We start from the raw sequence: 19,990 nt of genomic DNA on the forward strand, positions 1-19,990 counted from the left end.
TAGGAAATTGTTCTTTCATGAGGAAAGTATAGAGTATGTTGTGTAAATAAGTGAAACAAACTCCTACTTTAATGTATTTTGATTTGTAATTTGTTTAGAACAGTAAAATGTGAAAAATGTACAAGGATGTGAAGACTTTTTGCAAGACAATGTATCTAAGTTCTTTGAGTAGAGCGGTTGCAGGGACCTTATATACCTTCCCCTCTGCTACTGTGCACATTTCCACTACTTCAACGGCAGGGGGGATGAAGAAAAGAGGATTTATATTCAGACATCAACCAACAAGGACTAAATTGCACAGGCTGGGTAAACAATAAGTGTGGGAGTAGCTTGCTTATTGCGGCGGTTACTACCCCTAACCAATTAGACTTGATACTTCACTTTTATGCAGCTCCAGCACTGCTCTCTACATCAATGGCGGGGGTGGAAGGAAATTAGAACCAAAAAGTTACCAATAAGGGCCCTGACCTCAGCGGTCAGAGTAACAGATAAGTATGAGAAAAATAAGTATGAAAGCTTGCTGGGCAGACTGGATGGGCCGTTTGGTCTTCTTCTGCCGTCATTTCATTTCTATGTTCACAGACAAGAGATAGAGGATTTTTGCCACCTGCATTGGGGGCACTATACAGGCATAACCACCCTGCTCTGAAGGGCAGCAGTGAACCTGGGAGACCCTCCATCTCAAAGCCTGACTAATCAGCCATTCTCTCTCCCTTTTCAGCGTGGAGCTCACCATGAATTTATCATTCAAATGGACAGTTACCCAGTTTTTGCAGGGTTGCTGTGGAAACTGGAGGAAAAACAAACCAGGCAGAACGTAGCCTCTGTGAAGCTTGGGCCCCAGCCATAGCCAACAGCTGGAAAATGCTTGCTTCTGACAGCAGCTGGTGGCATGGAAGGGGCGCTTAAAGAAATATTTCTCTTTTCCAGGAAGAGTCTTGTTTGTAAGAGCACAATGAACAACATGGAAGGGGTGGGGGAGGGAGGCTGAAAGCAACAAAGGAACTTCTTTGTTGTCTCCTTCTCCACCCAACATCTTGAGGTCATCCTTCAACTGCTCCCTATTATGCTCATACTTTGGGTGCAGCACTAGAGTGCAGAGGTTTCTGATGACAAACAGCACTGCAGCACCCTCTCCTTCCCTGACATCCATAATGCCAGCAGCAACTATCTTGCAAAATAAATAAATAAATTCACAATTATTTAGCTGGGAAAAAAAAATAAGGAAGAAGGATAAAAGATTAAATCCTGCTCTAATGGGATACTCATAAGCTTTTTTTTTTGTTTGATAGGAGAAACTATAGCTGTTTTAAAAGGAGCAGAGTGTGCTTGGCACAGCAGATAAAGGCCTCTTGGCCAACCCAGTCCACCAAGCTCTCCTCTGGATAGCTTTTCACCCTGCACACCCTCCCCTCACCCCTCCATGAGGGTCTCAGCATCCATGGATTATGTCACAGTATCGGTTTTCCAGCACCACTTACTGGCAGGTTTCTCCAGGTATTTACCAGCTTCTCAGTAAGAACATATTTCCTCATATATCCACTAAACCTTCAGATCTTACAACATGACCCACAGTACCAGGCCTGCCTCTTCACTGATAAAGGCGGGGGAAGTGGGTGGGAGGATGAACTCAGGGACAACTTAAGAAGGGAGAAGGACAAAAAGGTCAATAGCAGCAATTTTAAAAAGAAATTTTCATACGCAGGTCACCACGGACCAACTGTTCAATCTCTGCCTTAATACACTATTAAGCAGCAAGAAGAAAAAAACACTGCAGTTTTAAAAGGTTATTGCTTTTTTTACAGTGCTGTCAAGTGATTCGGAGCCACTGGGCTGGTTCTGGCTTTCCTAAAACATTTGTTCATCTTTTAAGTGTTCACACTCATGGAGGAGGAAACCCAGAAGGGAGAGTCAAATGAAACCAGGGCTGGATGAAAGTATCACTCAGGAGGCTGAGTTCCTCCCCCACAATCTCTTTTTTTCCCCCCATTGTTTGTTTCCCATCTTTAATCACTGGAGTTCCTCTTTGTAAATAACAGGAGAGTTTGTCTTGTCCTCCTGCTCCCTGCGAAATAAGACCCACCAGTGAACTTGCACATAACACAGCTTTCCTATACTCTTTCTGCCCCCCCCCCCCCCTAGTGTCAGCAAACATGGTGTAAAATTCCAGAGTGACCAACTCCCTTCCTGTCCGTGGTCAGCGGTGGAGATGCATGGCTGCTCATGTTCACACTAGCACAAGGGGAGAGACTATGGCTTACCTTAACACCTGAGCAACTGGATTGAAACAAAACGTGAATGAGATTCGCAAGCTAACTCCAGTATTAAGTGGGGACACAAAAACGAAGGAAGAAAAAAAAAAAAAAAAAAAAAAAAAGACTGATCCACATTTAGGGCCTGGTTTATAAAGCTTTTCTCCTCTTCTTTATCTATGGGAAAAGAGCTTAGTAAAGCAGGCTCTAAGTCCACCACTTTCCAACAGCATGAACAGAACAGGTCAGTGTTTCTTTAAGGCAATCAGGCCACACTAGCACCGCTCCTGGGGCTTCTGCTTTTTCTTTTGGCACAGACTACCCCCAGTCTCTCTGTGCCCACCCTCACCATCACAGCCCCATCTGTACACAAGCCGCACCAAAATGCACTTAAAGCCAGCAGATCCGACTGTGGGCACACTACCACAAATCCAGACTCACTCTTGGCAAAAACAATGGCCATCTTTAATGGTCACTTATTCCTCCCCGCCCTTTCCCCCCATGGTTTTTAAAAAGATGGTAGAGAGCGACGGCGCAGGATCTTTCAAATTCATACATGATCCAAAAAAAAAAAAAAGATATCAACATAACAGCAGCAACTGTAGCAAGTAAGGGTGAGACCCAGTCTTTCATCTCTGTGCTTATTTTTCACCATCAAGAAGCTGAGGAATGGGAAAGGCGACAAGGGAGGTGCAAGGTTTATAAAATCCATCTGAATTTCCTCCTGAATCTTCTAAGAGCACCAGCAACATTTCTGGGGATGTTCTGAATACCGGCTAATCGCTTTTTTTTTTTTTTTTCCCAGTTGACAGTCCAATCCTTATTTCCAGGTCACGGTCACAAAAACCTTGTCACCTCCCCCCCCCACCCCCAATCCCAAATAAGGCAGCCAGTGTCCCCCACCTCGCCCTTCACTCTCAGACTGAAGGAGGAGGGGATAGCGTGGTGGAATTAGAATGTCACACTGCACCAAAAACAAAAATTACAGAAGAGCCTTGGTGCTTAAATCATTCACGCAAATCAGTCTAAGAAATATAAAACAAACCTATAGGATTAGCATAGAACAGGTGTAAAAGTTGATTTTTAAATATATGTATTTAAGGTGTGTGCGTGTGTATAAACTTTCACAGATAATACACACACACACACACACACAAATTGTTTATATGTATAGTTTATATACACTTTCATATCTATAAAGTTCACTGGTGCAGATCTGTGGCACTTTACTTGGAAGTATTAAGGATGGCAAGAGGCTATAGATCAGCCCCTGTCCTTTTGAGCTTCTGTCCCTCACTCCTGGCTCTCCTCTATCCTCCACTTCAGATACTCCTCCTTGCGGGCGTCAGGCTTGATCTGGTTCCGCATGCCCCCCAATAGGTTGGAGGTGGCCTCTGTGGCCACGATCAGAGGCTTGACCACAGTGGGTGGAATCTGCCGCAGTACGCCACCCACGGCGCCTGTAAGGCCCTTCCGCTCATGGCCCCGGGCCGCCACATCACAGAGAGTCTGGGCTGTGTCAATGACCCCCTTAAGCAGAGAAAAAGAGAAGATTAGAGACAGGTAAGGAGCTGGTTGAGGGAGTGTATGTAGAGTGCAGCATCATCCATTCCATCCCCCAGTATCAATTAGAACATCAAATCACCAAAGCCACTAATTTCGGAAATTCTTTAGTAGATCCTCCTAAGCTTTGTGAGACATGCATTTTCAGAATTGTGTCACACATGGCCTCACACATGCTGACAGCCAATTGGTTCATGATGTGTGCGCTAGATCATTTGTGATGTCACACTTCATGACTCACCACAGATTCTATTTTTACCTTGAAATGTACCAGAAAGAAATGGATTCTAGAAAGTTCTCCTAACACATATATTTGTCCCCTCCTGGACCTCCACAGCTTTCCTGTCACATAAGTTTCAACTTTTACATAAAATTCTATGCCAGCAGAAGCAACTCACTTCTCGGACGGTGTCATAGGCCTTGGCCACGCCCTCTCGCAAGTCAGCCGGCTGTTGCCCCCTCCTCAACTTCCGGGCATACTTCTTGTCCATCACGGCTCTTGCCACAGGGGAGGTGGGAGACAGGATATCATACACAGTTTCTGCTGTGGCCTGAGGTAGGGGATGGAAATAAGTTGCTTAGATTATGAGGGGTCCCCAGGAGCATGCCCCACTGTGCTACAATTGCCTGCCTCCACAGACTCACGATGTACATAATCTCAGCACCCAAACCATTTATTATACATTTGCACAGGCAGAACACCTTGTAGTGTCTAGATTTTTGCTCTGTTATGTCTCATATTGCAGAGTCCATGCAGAATCGGTTAAAAAGGAAGACAATTGTCTTTTAGCATATTACTGTCCTCACAATTAGGAGGGAAATGTTTCTGATGGTCTGTCTCCATGCCATCTAGTCCCTATCTTTTTCTTTTATCAAGTAGGCCCTTCTTCTCCAGAGCATTTATTAAGCAGTAAAGGGTCTGCAGGCCCTGTATGGATGCTAGGACACCTCCCACACCTGCCTTCCTGGTACCTGTATCGCCTGCACAAGCCGGTTACTGAGCTCCAGGGCCGCAGATGCAGTGGAGGTCCCAAACGAAGCTGCGCCCCGCTGCAATCCTCTTATGATGCGGCCATCTTTCCGATACTGCTCAATGGGCATCCAGAACAGGTCCCTCAAGCCATGGACTGGCAGAGAAGAATAAAGATCAATAGTCAGTGACCCCTGCACTTGGCCAATCCATCCTGTGTGGGTTTATAGACAGACAGATGCAGACACTCATGCATTAATATACTACAAAATGGCAGCACTTACTATTGCACAAAAAGCAGAGTTGCTCATCTGTGATGCAGAGTTGCTTACCTGTAACAGGTGTTCTCTATGGTCAGCAGACCGAACAGCCAGACAAGATGGGTGACTTCAGCTGATGGCATAGAGTTGATCATATCTCTCTTCTGGCTCAGAAGCTTTTAATTGCTTCTTCTGGGCATGCGTGGGAGTTCCCACATCGTGCACCTCTCTCCTTAGTTCATTTAAGAGGGACTGTGTGTCTATTTGTTCTACTATCCATGGAGAACGGCTATTAGAGGTAAGCAATTGCATGTATTCCATGGAGAAACATAATAAACACAGCCATACAAGATGGGACTCCACAGCTAAGGGTTGGGGTTTTTTTTTTTTGCTGCCACCCATTATTGTACGGAAAATTGGGCATTTACTTCAAAATGTTTCTGAGTACTGACTGTTCAAAGTACTGTCCATATATGACTCTTGTTCTAAACAGTAGTATTGAGTAAAAGTATGTATCATTACCCATGTTGTTGCTTTGCAAATAACTCGTAGAAAGATTGAGTTTAGATGCGCCATCAGTGAGGTAACTGCTCTCATTTGATGGGTTTTAATGGACTATGGGACTTCACAATTCATTGCTATATAACAATGGGATATGCACGGAGTTAGCCACCTAGGCAAAGTTTGCTTCTTAATGGAGTGTCCATTTTTATTTACATCATAACAGACAAATAGTGGTGTTGATTTTCGACACAGTTTAGTCCTGTGTAAGTAGAATGATGTGAGATCTCCAATAAAGATATCACCCTCACAATGGGAACAAAAGACCTTTTATAAATTATATTGGGTCTTGAGAAACTGATTGATCCCTTACTTGGTGGTGATACACTGCAATAGTGTTTAGATGTACTCTTCCTGAGTGCCTTTAAACTTGAGTTCACAAGTACCTTAGATAAGAAAGTAACATCTAGATAGAGCAGGTGAAGGGATCTGTCCCATGACTATTATATCATTGTGTAAATCTCCTCCATTTATAGTTATATAACTTTGTAGTAACTGGTCTTCGTACCACCAGAAGTATTTCCCTTACATCATGAGGTAAATTTAGTGCTCGAATTGGTTAGCTTTCAACATCCAAGCTGTTAATGCTAGCGACTGGAATTTGGGGTGTAGGACTGATCCTTTGATCTAGGCCAAGGGATTTGGTATTAACAGTAATATGACTGGTGGTTTTATTGCAAGTTTGTGCAGCCATGGAAACCAACTTTGGCGTGGTCAGTAAAGGGCTATTAGAATCATTGTACTTTCTTCTCTTATGAATTTTAGAATTGTTCTTGCTATTAGCGGAATAGTTAGGAAAGCATATAGTTCTTTGTTCCATGGAATGATGAAAGTGTACATCAGTGCTTGGGTTGATTGGTCTCTTACAGCAATAACATGGTAGTTTGTGATTGAATGGGAAGGTAAAGATGTTCACAGTTTGTTTTCCCCAAAGTTCGAAGAGGTACTCTAGTATTCTGTTGTTGTTTAACCACTTATGCAGCCGAAGCAGATGGCTCAGTCTGTTTGCTAAGGTATTGACTTTCCCCAGAAGATAAATTGCAGAAATATGGATCTTTCTCTTAGTTGCCCATGACAATATTTCTAGGTCTTCTCTGCAAAGCATGAAGGATCCTGGTCCTCCTTGTTTGTTTATATAGAAAATAGCTATGTGATTATCTGTCCAAATCTGAATTGTCTTGTTTTTCAGCTGCATACCTTTAACCCATTATGGATAGGCCTCAATTCTAGTATGTTGATGTGTAGAGTTGATTCCTTACTTGTCCAAACTCCTTGGGTACAGTGAGTAGATATGTGCTCTCTATCTGAGCATATCTATGAGATGTATGCTCTGACCTAAAATAAGGTTCTTCCTTTTTTGTCCACTAATTCAGGGAGTTTAGTAATTCTTCTGTTACTGGGATCTTGTAACTGAAAGATTGATTGAGTTGATGTAAATTGCTTTTCAGATGCCACTGCGCATACCTCATGTTGAGTCTTAAAGGTATGATGAACTGCTGATGCCATATGCCCCAGCAATCGCTTATATTGGCGTGTAGTTATTGTTGTATTTTTTTAAATAGGGATCGTGAGATCTTCCTTATTTTGATTGCTCTCTGCAATGGAAGATATGTTTCTCTTTCCCCATATTCAGGCAAGCTCATATGAATGCTAGCTTTTGTTTCAGGGACATGAAGGATTTTTTGAAATGTATTAAAAACCCCTATTCTTGCATTGTGTTTACAACTTTGTTTATATCTTTTGCAGAGTTTCTGTAGGATGTGTTTGATGTTACCTTTTTTTATGTGAACAGCTACCACTGCTATACACTTGGTGAAAATTCTTGTTGCTGTTACTAGGCCAAATGGTAGGATCTTGTACTGATAAGATTCACTCTTGAGAATCAGCATTAAGTATTGTCTGTGCATTCTGTTGATTGGAATATGAGCATAAGCATCCTTGATGTCCAAGAAAGTCAAGCAGTCTCCCCTTTGAAGAATTGGGAGAATTGTTATTGAGTTCATTTTGAATTTCTCCCTTTTTAAGAATCCCTGAGATCTAATATTCCAGATTAGAAAGCATCTTGAATATTATCCCTTTACCTATTGATTTGTGGACCAGATTGAATTGCTCTTGATTTTAGGAAGGACTGTAGCTTTTGGTTGAGCATTTCTAATTGTTGGATTAAGTGATGCTGATAACAGAGAAGCTTTTGAGGTGGTAAAGTCTCAACAATTAAGTAATAATCTTGGTGAATGATTCTCAAAACTCATTTGTCTGTCAAGATATAACTCCATTGTCTTTGAAGTCTGCCTCCCACCTCTAAATCTGGATATGGGCTTTGATTCAAGTGTGTTTGTGGGTCAAAATCCAGACAGCCTCTGTGTTGGCTGCGGTGTCTGCCTTTGCTGCTGACTAACACAGCCTCTTGTCTAGATTGCTGCTGCTATGATTGCTGTCAATGTTGTGGAATTTGTTGTAGTAATATTGGATGCTATCTGTAGTAAGGATGTGGGTTTTACTTTCTTTTTTGTGTGTAGTAGTATTTTTTTTTGCATGCATCTTGCCTTTGTCTTTCCTGAGAGGAAGAATCCATTTTGGATGTTGAAAGCAACTGGAGAGTGGTGCTTTGGTTCTTTATGGTTTCTACTGTCTCCTTAAATTTTTTCTCCAAATAAATTATCACCTGTACAGGGACTGTCAGCCAGTTTTTCAGGGATCTCTTTCCCTGAGCTCCTTGCTGCTATACAGAAGCAGATATTCTTGAGGCTCTATCAAATGAGTCATAGAATGATTGTATCATATGCTTTGCACAGTCTTCCATTTCTGTCATGAGTTCACTGAGCTGTCTTAGCTTGCCCGCTGGTAATTTTTTTGAATACTCATTCAGCCTTTATATGTTCTTAAGAAAAGTATTAGCTCATTTGTAATTGGTAAGCCTCAATTCTTGATTGCAGTTTGGCTCCCTGGAATACTCTCTCTCATATCTGGTATTCTAGGATCTTTTCCTGGAGAGTTGTTTGTTATGTTTTTGTCTCTTTGGCTTTTTTCATGGCTGACTCAATGATTAATGAATCATGTGGTAGCTGTACCTTATGGTGGCCTGGGCATTTATGAATTCTATATTTGATTTCTCTGTTCTTTGCAACATGGAGCACAAAGAAATGTGTTTCCCATATTTTTGTTTGAATGTTCAACAATACCAGATACATCAGTAACTGCTTGGAATTCTGCTGTTTTTGATTCTTCCTCTTCCAATCTGACAGGTATGGCTTCTGACATTTTTTTTGAAGGAAAGCTTGGATAGGTTGTATCTTCTGGTGGTACTGAAGCTCTGCTCGGCTCTGGAGACAGGTCAGAAGGTGGATCCTGGGTTTGAAAATCCGATAATCAGATGAATCATAAGAATTTTGTGAATTTTCCGATATCGAAATTTAGTGCTGCCTTTTTTTGTTGTTTGTCTTGTTTTAATGGTACATCCTTAGCCTTCATAAAGCAGGATGCACAGGGACAGTAGGACCATTAGGTGGATTAGAGGGCTGTCTAGAACATAAGAAATTGCCATGCTGAGTCAGACCAAGGGTCCATCAAGCCGAGCATCCTGTTTCCAACAGAGGCCAAACCAGGCCACAAGAAGCTGGCAAGTACCCAAACACCAAGAAGATCCCATGCTACTGATGCCAGTAATAGCAGAGGCCATTCCCTAATTCAGCTTGATTAATAGCAGTTAATGGACTTCTTCTCCAAGAATTTATCCAAACTTTTTTTAAACTCAGCTACACTAACTGCACTAACCACATCCTCTGGCAACAAATTCCAGAGTTTAATTGTGCGTTGAGTGAAAAAGAACTTTCTCCGATTAATCTTACATGTGCTACTTCCTAACTTCATGGACTCCCCCCTAGTCATGCTATTATCCGAAAGTGTAAATAACCGATTCACATCTACTTGTTCAAGACCTCTCATGATTTTAAAGGCCTCTATCATATCCCCCCCTCAGCTGTCTCTTCTCTAAGCTGAACAGTCCTAACCTCTTCAGCCTTTCCTCATAGGGGAGCTGTTCCATCCCTGTTATCTGTACCTTCTCCATCTCAACTATATCTTTTTTGAGATGTAGTAACCAGAATTGTACACAGTATTCAAGGTGCGGTCTCACCATGGAGCAATACAGAGGCATTATGACATTTTCCGTTTTATTAACCATTCCCTTCCTAATAATTCCTAACATTCTGTTTGCTTTTTTGACTGCTGCAGCACACTGAGCTGACAATTTTAATGTATTATCCACTATGACACCTAGATCTTTTTCCTGGGTGGTAGCTCCTAATATGGAACCTAACATCGTGTAACTACTGCAAGGGTTATTTTTCCCTATATGCAACACCTTGCACTTGTCCACATTAAATTTCATCTGCTATTTGGATGGCCAATCTTCCAGTCTCGCAAAGAAGTGGGCAGGGGGCCATAATCCAAGGCGAAGGTGGCATTTTTAAAATGGCAAGAGGCTGGGTCGCAGCTGAGTTCACATATGCGGATAAAAGAGTGAAGGTGCGTTCTGCGCGAGTTGGGGGGGGGGGGGCAGGAGCGAGAGACAGAAGACGGCAGATGGTGATGTTGCCACCACCTAGGGCAACTGCACACTCTTCCACTAGCACTGAGGATGCAGGACGTTTTGCTTGTAGTTCTTGGAACCTCTCTAGAATAGGTCTTTGGATTAATGATTCCCTAACTAGATTTTTCTTTAATGTATGTTTTCACAAAATGTGCCCATAGTTTTTAGACAAACTAGTGATAATCTGGCAGTGATGGAAAAGGCAAAACTGGTATTGTTTTATTTGTAGATGGAAGTGGATCCAGTATTAAAACTGATGGAGATGAACTACTGACTTTTAAAATAAATGTTCTATTTTTCCTGTTATTTCTGTGCCACTGTTTTCTGGCCTCAAAGGTTTTGCACTGAAGCACTCTGGGTGCCAACTTCTCAGTGCTGAGGTCCCTCGGTGCCAACATCTGTGGCTGCTGGTTTGGCACAATTCTCTCAGCATTTGTTTTTATCGGTGCTGACTCATGTGCCATGATTCTTTGGCACAGATGTTTTTGCGCTCTTGCTTTCTAGCGCCGGACTGCACATGCCATACTTAGGTTCTGATGAGTCTATTTTTCGGTGCTGAAGTGTGTTTCTCTTGGTGCCTCAGTGCAGTGGCGTAGCCAGAATTGATTTTTTGGGTGGGCACAAGGTTAACATGGGTGGGCTGTAGGCATGCAGGTCTACTAGTTGTTTTTTTACTGATAAATAATGCCAAATTATGCAGCATAGCATTCACATCTACGCCTAAGTATGAGGTTTACTTAATGATACAAACATAATTCACGGTGATTTGTGGTACTTTAGCCTTCTTATTATTACGATTTTATACACGGCTCCTACCTGTCCATAAATTTTGAGAGAGCGGTTGTGTTGCTTATATTTAAATTGCTAACATCTCAAAATATAGATATATATTTTTACCTTTGTTGTCTGATCTTTGTATTTTTCTAATCAGTTGGTCCTGGTCTCTTTTTCCCATTTTTTCCCTTATAGCTCATTTCCTAATTCCTTTTCAGTGTCTTTCTTCTATTACTGTCTTCTTCCCTTCCACACACACACACACACATACACGCTTTCTCTCACAGACTCCCTCTCACACACTCAAGCTGTCACTCTCATATGCTCTCCCCCCCCCCCCCACAAGCTCACATTCAAGTTCTTACTTTCTCACCCCTCCACAGGCTTATATTCTTATGCACACACAGACGCACATCCAGGCACCCATTCTCACCCACACACGTAAACCCAGACTCCCATTCTCACCCACAAACCCATGCTCCCAGTCTCACCCACACATATTCAAGCTCCCATTCTCATCCATACATATACACATTTAAGGTACTATTCTCACCCACACATACACACATTCAAGCACCCATTCTTATCCACATATTCAAGCTTCCATTCTCACTCACCCACACAAACCCAGGCTCTCATTCTCACCCATATATACACACATTCAAGCTCCCATTCTCACCCACCCACAAACCCAGGCTCCCATTCTCAACCACACATACACACATTCGAGCTCCCATTCACCCACATATTCAAGCTTCCATTCTCACCCACATACACACCCAGGCTCCAGTTTTCACCCACACACACTCCCATTCTCATCCACACATACACATTCAAGCACGTGCACAGCTTCCGCTTTCTCCCCCAGAGCAGGAAGATCAGCTGCCTCTCCTGCTGCCACCGGCCTCCTGCTATCTTCGGGCGTCGGGCCGTACTGCCCGCCGAACTTCCTGTCGGGGGGGGGGGGGAGCGGAAGCGCAGCGCACAACGTCCGCTTCCTCCCTCCCCCCCAAGCAGGAAGATCGGCGGACCATACGGCCCGACGCCCGAAGAAGATAGCAGGAGGCCGGTGGCAGCTGATCTTCCTGCTCTGGGGGAGAAAGCGGAAGCTGTGCGCAGCGCTTCCGCTCCCCCAAACATGAAGTTCGGCGGGCCGTTTGGTCCGAAGATAGCAGGAGAACGGGTGGCAGCAGGAGAGGCAGCTGATCTTCCTGCATTGGGGGGAGGAAGCGGAAGCTGCGTGTGGCGCTTCCACTTCCCCCCCACCCCCCCCGAACAGGAAGACCGGTTGGCCATACGGCCGCAGCAGCGCTTCCCCACGTGTGCCGTGATGGCGCGCGAGGCGTGGGTTCTCTTGTTCGCTGTCGCGGGGATGGGATCCCGCGACAGCCTTGCAGTTCCGGTGCTAGTTGGGTGGGCCTGGGTCTAAGTTGGGTGGGCACCTGCCCACCCAGGCCCACCCGTGGCTACGCCACTGCCTCAGTGATGGGGGAGTCAGATCCATGTTTTGTTTTGTTCTTTTTTACTTTTCCTTTGATTTTTTTTGAATCGGAAGTTTCTGAAGACAGGGATCGTATTTTATGATGATTTTGTGATCTTCCTTGATCTGATAAGCTTGTAAACTCATACTTTAGTCTGAGATCTTGGAATGCTTTTGCCCTCAAGAAAATTCTGACACAGGGTCCGCAAGCAGAACTATCGTGATCTGGTTCTAGGCAACATAGGCAACATAAGCACAGGCTATGTAGGTCTGCTACAGCCATCTTAGGCTGCCACCTTTCACAAGATTTGAAAGGGCTTTTACCTTTCTTGACAGACGACGTTTTGACAAAGTCATCTTTTTTTAATCTTTTCTTCACCAATAATTTTCTCTTTTTTTTTTTCTTTTTTAAACATAGCGACCAGAGAGAGAGAGAAAGAAAAATTGGTACTTACCTGCTCATTTTCATTCCTGTAATACCACAGATCAGTCTAGACAAGTGGGTTTTGCATCCTTATCAGATGGAGGCAGAGAATAAAAATTTTTCAAGCACTGCTACATAACCGAGAGTGCCACCTGCAGTCCCTCAGTTTTGACCTGTACCCAAGCCAAGTAGGGTGAAACATCACATTACCCTAACCAGGGCAAACAGAGAACTCATGGTTGCAGTCTCCCTAAACTGGAGCCCCCCCATATCAAACTAAGGAACTGAAAACCCTTGTAACTCTACTGGTTCTGAATATATACACAGAAAACATTTCAGACCGAGTCCATAAAGGTCTTTTGACAACAGGGGGATGGATTTCTGGACTAATCTGTGGTATTACAGGAATGAAAATTAGCAGGTAAGAACCAATTTTCCTTTTCTGTTCATACTCAGATCAGTCGAGACAAGTGGGATGTACCCAGCTACCCTAAACTGGGTGGGCACCCGAAAGACCCACTCACAACACACACTCACCAAAAGTAGTCTCGACCGGTATCATAACATCCAGTTGATAATGCCGGGTGACAGTGTGAAGAGAAGACCACGTTGCCATCCTACAGATCTCCTGAGGAGAGATCAACTGACCATTGTGCCCAGGAGGCTACCTGCGCCCTAGTAGAGTGTGCCTGCAACCCCTTTAGAACCTTCCGGCCCTTACAAAGATAGGCCAAAAAATAGCCTTCTTTAACCACCTAGCAATTGTAGCCTTGCACGCTTTGCTTCCTTCCTTTTCCCCACCAAATAAGACAAACAGATGATCCAAATGCCGAAAGCTGTTAGTGACCTTCAGATAGCGTAACAGGAACTGTCTCACATCCAAATGAAGCTCCCTAAATTGTGACATCTCTGAAGCCCAATTTGGAAAGCCTGGAAGCTCCACTGTCTGGTTAAGGTGGAAAGAGGAAATGACTTTTGGTAAAAATGAGGGCACTGTACACAAATATACCCCATCCTATGTTATCCGCAGGAAAGGCTCCTGACAGGACAAATCCTGCAGCTCCGATATCCACCTGACCAAACAAATCGCTACCAGGAAGACCGCTTTCAAGGTAAGATCCTTAAGGATCGCTCTCCACATTGGCTCAAAGGGCTCTTTACAGAGCACTTGCAGAACTAAATTCAAGCTCCAAGCCAGACACAATCTGTGCACTGGAGGTCTCAAATGTTTGGCCCCATTTAGAAACCGCACCACATCCAGATGAGACGTGCAGCTTATTCCTGTGATAACCCAAAGCCGCCACTTGAATGCGAAGAGAATTATAGGCCAGCCCCTTAGACAAGCCCTGTTGCAAAAATGCCAAGATGTGTGGAATATCCATGAACAACACACCAGAACCCAGTCTGGAGTCTCCAGATTCACCCCTTTCTCCAAATTGTGGCGAGAAAGCTACCAGGACAATCTGGATCTGGAATTCCCCCTGAAGCGGTAATGGCTGCTGAAAATCCTCTGACAACAGATCCCACTGGGATAGTAAAGGTCTCTGGAGAGGACACATGTGGTCAAAGGCCCACGGAACCATTTCCAGAGTAGACGCCATTGAACTCAGCACTTGTAAATAATCCCTCTGGGCATTGGAAGGTGTAAGAAACTAAGTATCTGCGCCTGCAACTTTGCCATTCTCCCTAGGATCAGAAACACCTTGCCAACCCCGGGTGTCAAATAGCGCTCCCAGATACTCTAGAGACTGGATTGGTGCCAGATGACTCGTTCACAAATTTATTACCCAGCCGAGCACACGCAACACTTCCATAACCTGGTGCACTGCCTGAGCACATTCCATCTGCGACTTTGCTCAGATAAGCCAGTCGTCCGGGTACAGATGAATTAGAATCCCCTCCCTTCTCAGGGCTGCCTCCACAATTACCATTACTTTCGTGAACGTCCGTGGCACAGTCGCTAGCCTGAAACTGAAAATGCTGCCCTGACACCATGAACCGCCGAAACTTCTGGCTCTCTGACCTTATGGTATTTGCAGATCAACCTCTGTCAGGTCTAAGGATGCCAGAAACTCTCCTTTCCGCACCGCTATTACCTTTTGCAATGTTTCCATCTGGAAGCGCGGTACCCACAGTGCTGCATTGACCTTCTGAAGATCCAGAATAGGCCTGATCGTGCCTTCATTTTTGGGTACCACAAAATAAATGGAGTGCCTGCCCTTTCTTCTCTCTGCTGGAGGCACCGGCACATTCAGCTCTAGCTCTTGCAGACAGAGAAATGTCTCTTGAACCATCTCCTGCTGGCTTTGGGATGTACCCAAGCTCCCCTACACTACTTTGGGATATGCAGTGGGACACCACAAAAACCTCTCTTAGCGGACAAGAAAATTCTAAGGCGTAACAGTCTCTTACCACCTGTAGAACCCACTGGTCCGACGATCTTGGTCAACTCCTTGAATAAAAGGATTAATCTCCCTCTCCACTGCTTCCACAGAGTGGACTGGCCTGACTTCATTATGAGGCCTTACTTGCTCCGGTCCTCTACCTGGAACTCTCCCTTGGAGTCCTGCGGGCACCTTGAAAGGACTGTTGCCATGCAAAGGTTTGCTTCTGCCTTGAGGCTGGCGCCCCTTTGCCAGACTGAAAATGCCTCATGTTTCAGAAGTGAAATTGTGTCGCAAAAGTCTTTTTATTACTTTCTTTTCCTTCAGAAGCTTATTCTCCTTAGACTCCCCTAACTGGTTCATCAGCTGTTCCAAAGCCTCTCCAAACAGCAGCTTTCCCTTAAAGGGGAGATTACACAATTGCGACTTGGACCAAACATCCGCCGCAAAATTGCGCATCCACAGGAGCCTGCAACCACCACTGAAGAAACCATGTTCCTGGCCAAAGAGGGCACCAAGTCATAAAGCACATCTGCCACATAGGCTGCAGCATGCTCTGTCTCCTGCACCCAATGTAAGCAGGCCCTTTGCATCAAGCTCCCACAAATGGTCATTGGAGACTCAACGGTGAAACCTCAAACATCCTTTTTAACTGGATCTCCAACTTTCAGTCCTGAACATCCTTCAGTGCAACCGAACCAACTACGGAGATGGTTGTCATCTTAGTGATCGCCGACACTGCTGCATTTACCTTAGGTAGCCTCAAAAACTCCAAAATCTCCTCCGTCAGCAGTTACAATTTCACCATTGCCCTGACTTAAGCTAGCCTCTGGGGAATCCCACTCCTAGTTCACTAACTTCCTTATTTTCTTGGGCAATGCAAAACCTTTGGTGACCCCCGAAGTCCATCCAGGACTGGTCCATGCTTTCAATGTCAGAGTCCTCCTGGGTAACCTTAATCTCCAGCTCCAACAGGATCTGAGGAATGAGGTGTCTCAGCTCTTCCCTCAGAACAACTGGACAATCCTCGGGTCATCCTCCTCCGTAACTGGAGCTTCATCCGGATCAGTTGGGTCCTTATCAGCCTGTGGGCTGGCATCAGGATCACTAGCTGTGGGATCATCCCCAGGGCCATATGTGGGATCACCTCCACATCTAGTAGGTCATCCAAGTTCTCCCAAGGTCTGTGACCACTGTCCTCATCTCCTTAGGCGCCCCCCAGACCCGGGCAACACAAGAGACTCCAGGACCCCTCTTTCCGAGCTACTCTAGACCTCTATGGGAGTCACTGTGACCTTCCCATCAGGGGCTACTTCCCCCCTTCCTTGCCAAATAGGCCTTATGCAGAAGCAGAACAAAATTTGTGGAAAATACCTTCATATCTAAGGGTGCATCACATGGCACATCCTCCCCAGGCTTCCCTTCACCAGCAAATTCCCCAGAACTATCCAGGCTCATGGGAGACAGAGGAGGAGGGGAATCCCTGGGTTCCCTTGCAGTTGTTTGCCTTTTGCCATTCGCCTCCTTAGAAAGCGCTGTGTTGCAGCCCCCCCCTTAGGCCCGCCAACCGTGCGACTCTTCCTGAGTCTTCTGCCTCAGTGGAGGATTCCTCCCCCCAGGCACAATGCTGCCAAATTGAGGTGCCCCTAATGTGATCCATAAGCCTTACAGGCTGTCCTGTGCTGCGATGTCGGCGCCACTGCCTTGACCACGTGGCATGGTTGCACGTCAGTTGCACTGCACAGACCTGACACAATAGGCCAGAGTCCCTGCCACTGAAAGCTCAGGACCTCTGATGCTACCAGGGACTCTGTGATCCTTCTCCCTCCTGCAAGTCGTGACTCGCGGGCACCACCCAACCAGCCTGCTTCCTTTTCTTTTTTTAAAGGAGCAGCGACCTTAAACGGTATCCCCAGAAAAAGAAGGGCATTCTTCCCTGTTCTGGCCACTATAGAAGGAGAGAAGGCCTCAAAGGGAATGAGGGAGCCATCAACCCCCTGGCTTTCCTGACTCCACCTGAGGGATGGCCCACAAAGATGTCTAACACTTCAGGGAGCTCTTCAATCTCTTTTTTTCACTCTCTCCCAGACTGCAGGTTTGCACCTCTATCATCTGCTGGAGACAGAGAAATACTGAGGGAGTGCAGATGGCACTCTCGGTTATGTAGCAGTGCCTGAAAAGTTTTTATTCTCTGCCTCCATCTGCTGGTAGGGATGCAAAACCCACTTGTCGGAATTGATCTGGGTATGAACAGGAAAGGAGAAGTTCAACCATTTGTGAAACAGACAAAACAAAAAGGGAGAGACATGCAGCGACGGCAGCTTGGAACTCCCACAAATGCTCAGAAAGCTTCTGAGCTAGAAGAGAGATATGACCGACTCGGCGCAATCTGATAACATCCATCTTGTGAGGTTGTTTGTTTTGCTGTTCACGTAGAACAGGTACTCTCTGAGGACAGCAGGATGCCAGTCCTCATAAGTGTTTGACATCATCTGATGAAGCCTGGCCTGGAACTTTGACTGTGCCTCACTGGGCATGTCCAGTATGTCACTATATCATGCGGGGGCCCCCTTCAGTCTTGTTCTTTAGCAATATAAGGAGAAGCTAATTCCAAGGGGAGGCAGATAGGTTTTGTTAGGACTGAAATCCTGTCTTAGGTGCCCACCTTTTGTAAGTCAGCAACTCTGCTTTCTCTGACGACAAGCAGGATGCAGGCCTCAGAAATTAGGAATCCCTAGCTATAGACTTCCCCAAACAAAAAAAAAAAGGAAAACAAGTGTATGCCAATGGGCACAACAAAATATTTTTGTTGGCAACATGCCTTTTTCCCATTTAATCTCATATATAAAGGACAGCTTGGAACAAAAACAATGGATCCTAAGATGGCAAGGAGTTCAGTTCTACACCTCAAAGAGGTTCCGCAGGACAGACTGGCCAAACTTACTGTTGTGTCAGGAGTCCTTGTCCAAACAGTAGCGTGATGTGAATGTGTGGAAAGAACTCCAGGTCGCAGCTTTGCAAATCTCCTCCATGGGGACTGATCATAAGTGAGCCACTGACACTGCCATGGCACAGATAGAGTGAGCCTTGACACGGCCCACCAGATTCAAACCTGTCTGGACATAACAGAAGGAACTGCAATCTGCTAGCTAACTGGATAAAGTCTGTTTGGCAATGGCAATCCCCAGCTTGTTGGTGTCAAAAAAAAAATCAAAAAGCTAGGTGGACTTTCTATGGACTGCAGTCCACTCCAGGTAGAAGGCCAAGGCTCTCTTGCAGTCCAAACTGTGCAGTGCTTGTTTACCTTGGTGGACATGTGGCTTGGAAAAAAATGTTAGAAGAACAATTGACTGGTTAAGACGGAATTCTGACATCACCTTAGGCAGAAACTTAGGGTGGTTCCATGTACCCATCCTATCTTCATGAAACTTGGTATAAGGTGGATAAGTTACAAGAGCCTGGAGCTCACTAACCCTGCATGCTGAAGTCACTGCTATCAAAAATACGACCTTCCAGGTCAGGTACTTCAGGTAACAGGAACGCACTGGTTCAAAGAAAGCTTTCATCAGCTGGGACAAAACCACAATGAGGTCTCTAAGACAGTTGGAGGCCTGATGGGAGGTTTTCAAATGAAGCAGGCCCTGCATAGGAAAATTGGTTCTTACCTGCTAATTTTCATTCCTGTAGTACCACGGATCAGTCCAGACAGTGGGTTGTGTCCCCTGTCCAGCAGATGGAACCAGAGAAAAAAAAATAACAAATGCATACCATATATGGGCATAGCTCACCCTGTGCTCCTCAGTATAAACATTAACAAAGCAGAAAAAGAAATCAAATAAGGTCAAGCAAGTAACAATTCAACAGTAATAAGATAACGCCAATTTGGAACAGTGTTATACATAGCTCTTAACAATTGTGAAAGTAACATCTGGTGCCTTATGAATCCTTTATTTAATAATTCTGTAGGATAAAAAAGGCATTTACCTGCGCTGCAAAAGGAAAAAGACTACGAGCGGACTGAAAAAGTAGACCCAGAGGGAGTCTGGTTCTTACCTGCTAATTTTCATTCCTGTAGTACCACAGATCAGACCAATTTTCCTTTCCCTGTACGTACCCGGATCAATCCAGACAGGAGGATGTACCAAAGCTTCCCTAGTTAGGGTGGGACCAAGACAGTCCCGCTTGGAGTACCTGTCTGCCGAAGGAACCAAAAATAAGTGCCTGAACGTCGAGACGATAATGCCGAGCAAATGTATGTAAGGATTTCCAAGTGGCCACTCTGCAAATTTCTTGCGGGGAAACCAGCTAGCTCTCCACCCAAGAAGTAGCTTGCGAGCGCAACGAATGGGCCTTTAGATCCTCTGGAACCGGCCGGCCCCAGCAGAGATACGCGGACACAATAGCTTCCTTTAGCCAGCGAGCTATAGTAGCTTTAGAGGCCTTCTGCCCCTTATGAGGGCCGCTCCATAAAGCAAAGAGATGATCGGAAACTCTGAAATCATTAGTGACCTGTAAGTAGTGCAAGAGAACTCGCTTAACATCCAAACGGCGTAAATCACCACTAACCGAGCTAACAATATCCTCCTGAGAAAAGGCAGGGATCTCCACTGATTGACTGACATGAAAGGAGGAGACTACCTTTGGCAGGAAAGAGGCAACCGTCTTTAAAGAAACCCCCGAATCCAAGAACCTCAAGAAGGGTTCTCTACAGGATAAAGCTTGCAGTGCCGT

The 19,990-nt window shown here is 45.0% G+C and overlaps 1 protein-coding gene across 1 annotated transcript in view; it reads right to left on the minus strand.

The window, feature by feature from the left end:
• Nucleotides 1-2,700: 2,700 nt before the first annotated feature.
• Nucleotides 2,701-19,990, minus strand: part of ATG2A (autophagy related 2A) — a 291,079-nt gene continuing 273,789 nt past the window's right edge. The window contains exons 40-42 of the mRNA XM_029611010.1: nucleotides 4,788-4,942; nucleotides 4,214-4,366; nucleotides 2,701-3,782 (exon numbers count right to left, since the gene is read on the minus strand). Coding sequence (XP_029466870.1) covers nucleotides 3,546-3,782; nucleotides 4,214-4,366; nucleotides 4,788-4,942 — 545 coding nt within the window. The 3' untranslated portion in view covers nucleotides 2,701-3,545. The remainder of the gene's footprint in view (nucleotides 3,783-4,213; nucleotides 4,367-4,787; nucleotides 4,943-19,990) is intronic.

The sequence above is a fragment of the Rhinatrema bivittatum genome, chromosome 8 (genome assembly GCF_901001135.1).
Source record: "Rhinatrema bivittatum chromosome 8, aRhiBiv1.1, whole genome shotgun sequence".
Taxonomy (NCBI): Eukaryota; Metazoa; Chordata; class Amphibia; order Gymnophiona; family Rhinatrematidae; genus Rhinatrema; species Rhinatrema bivittatum.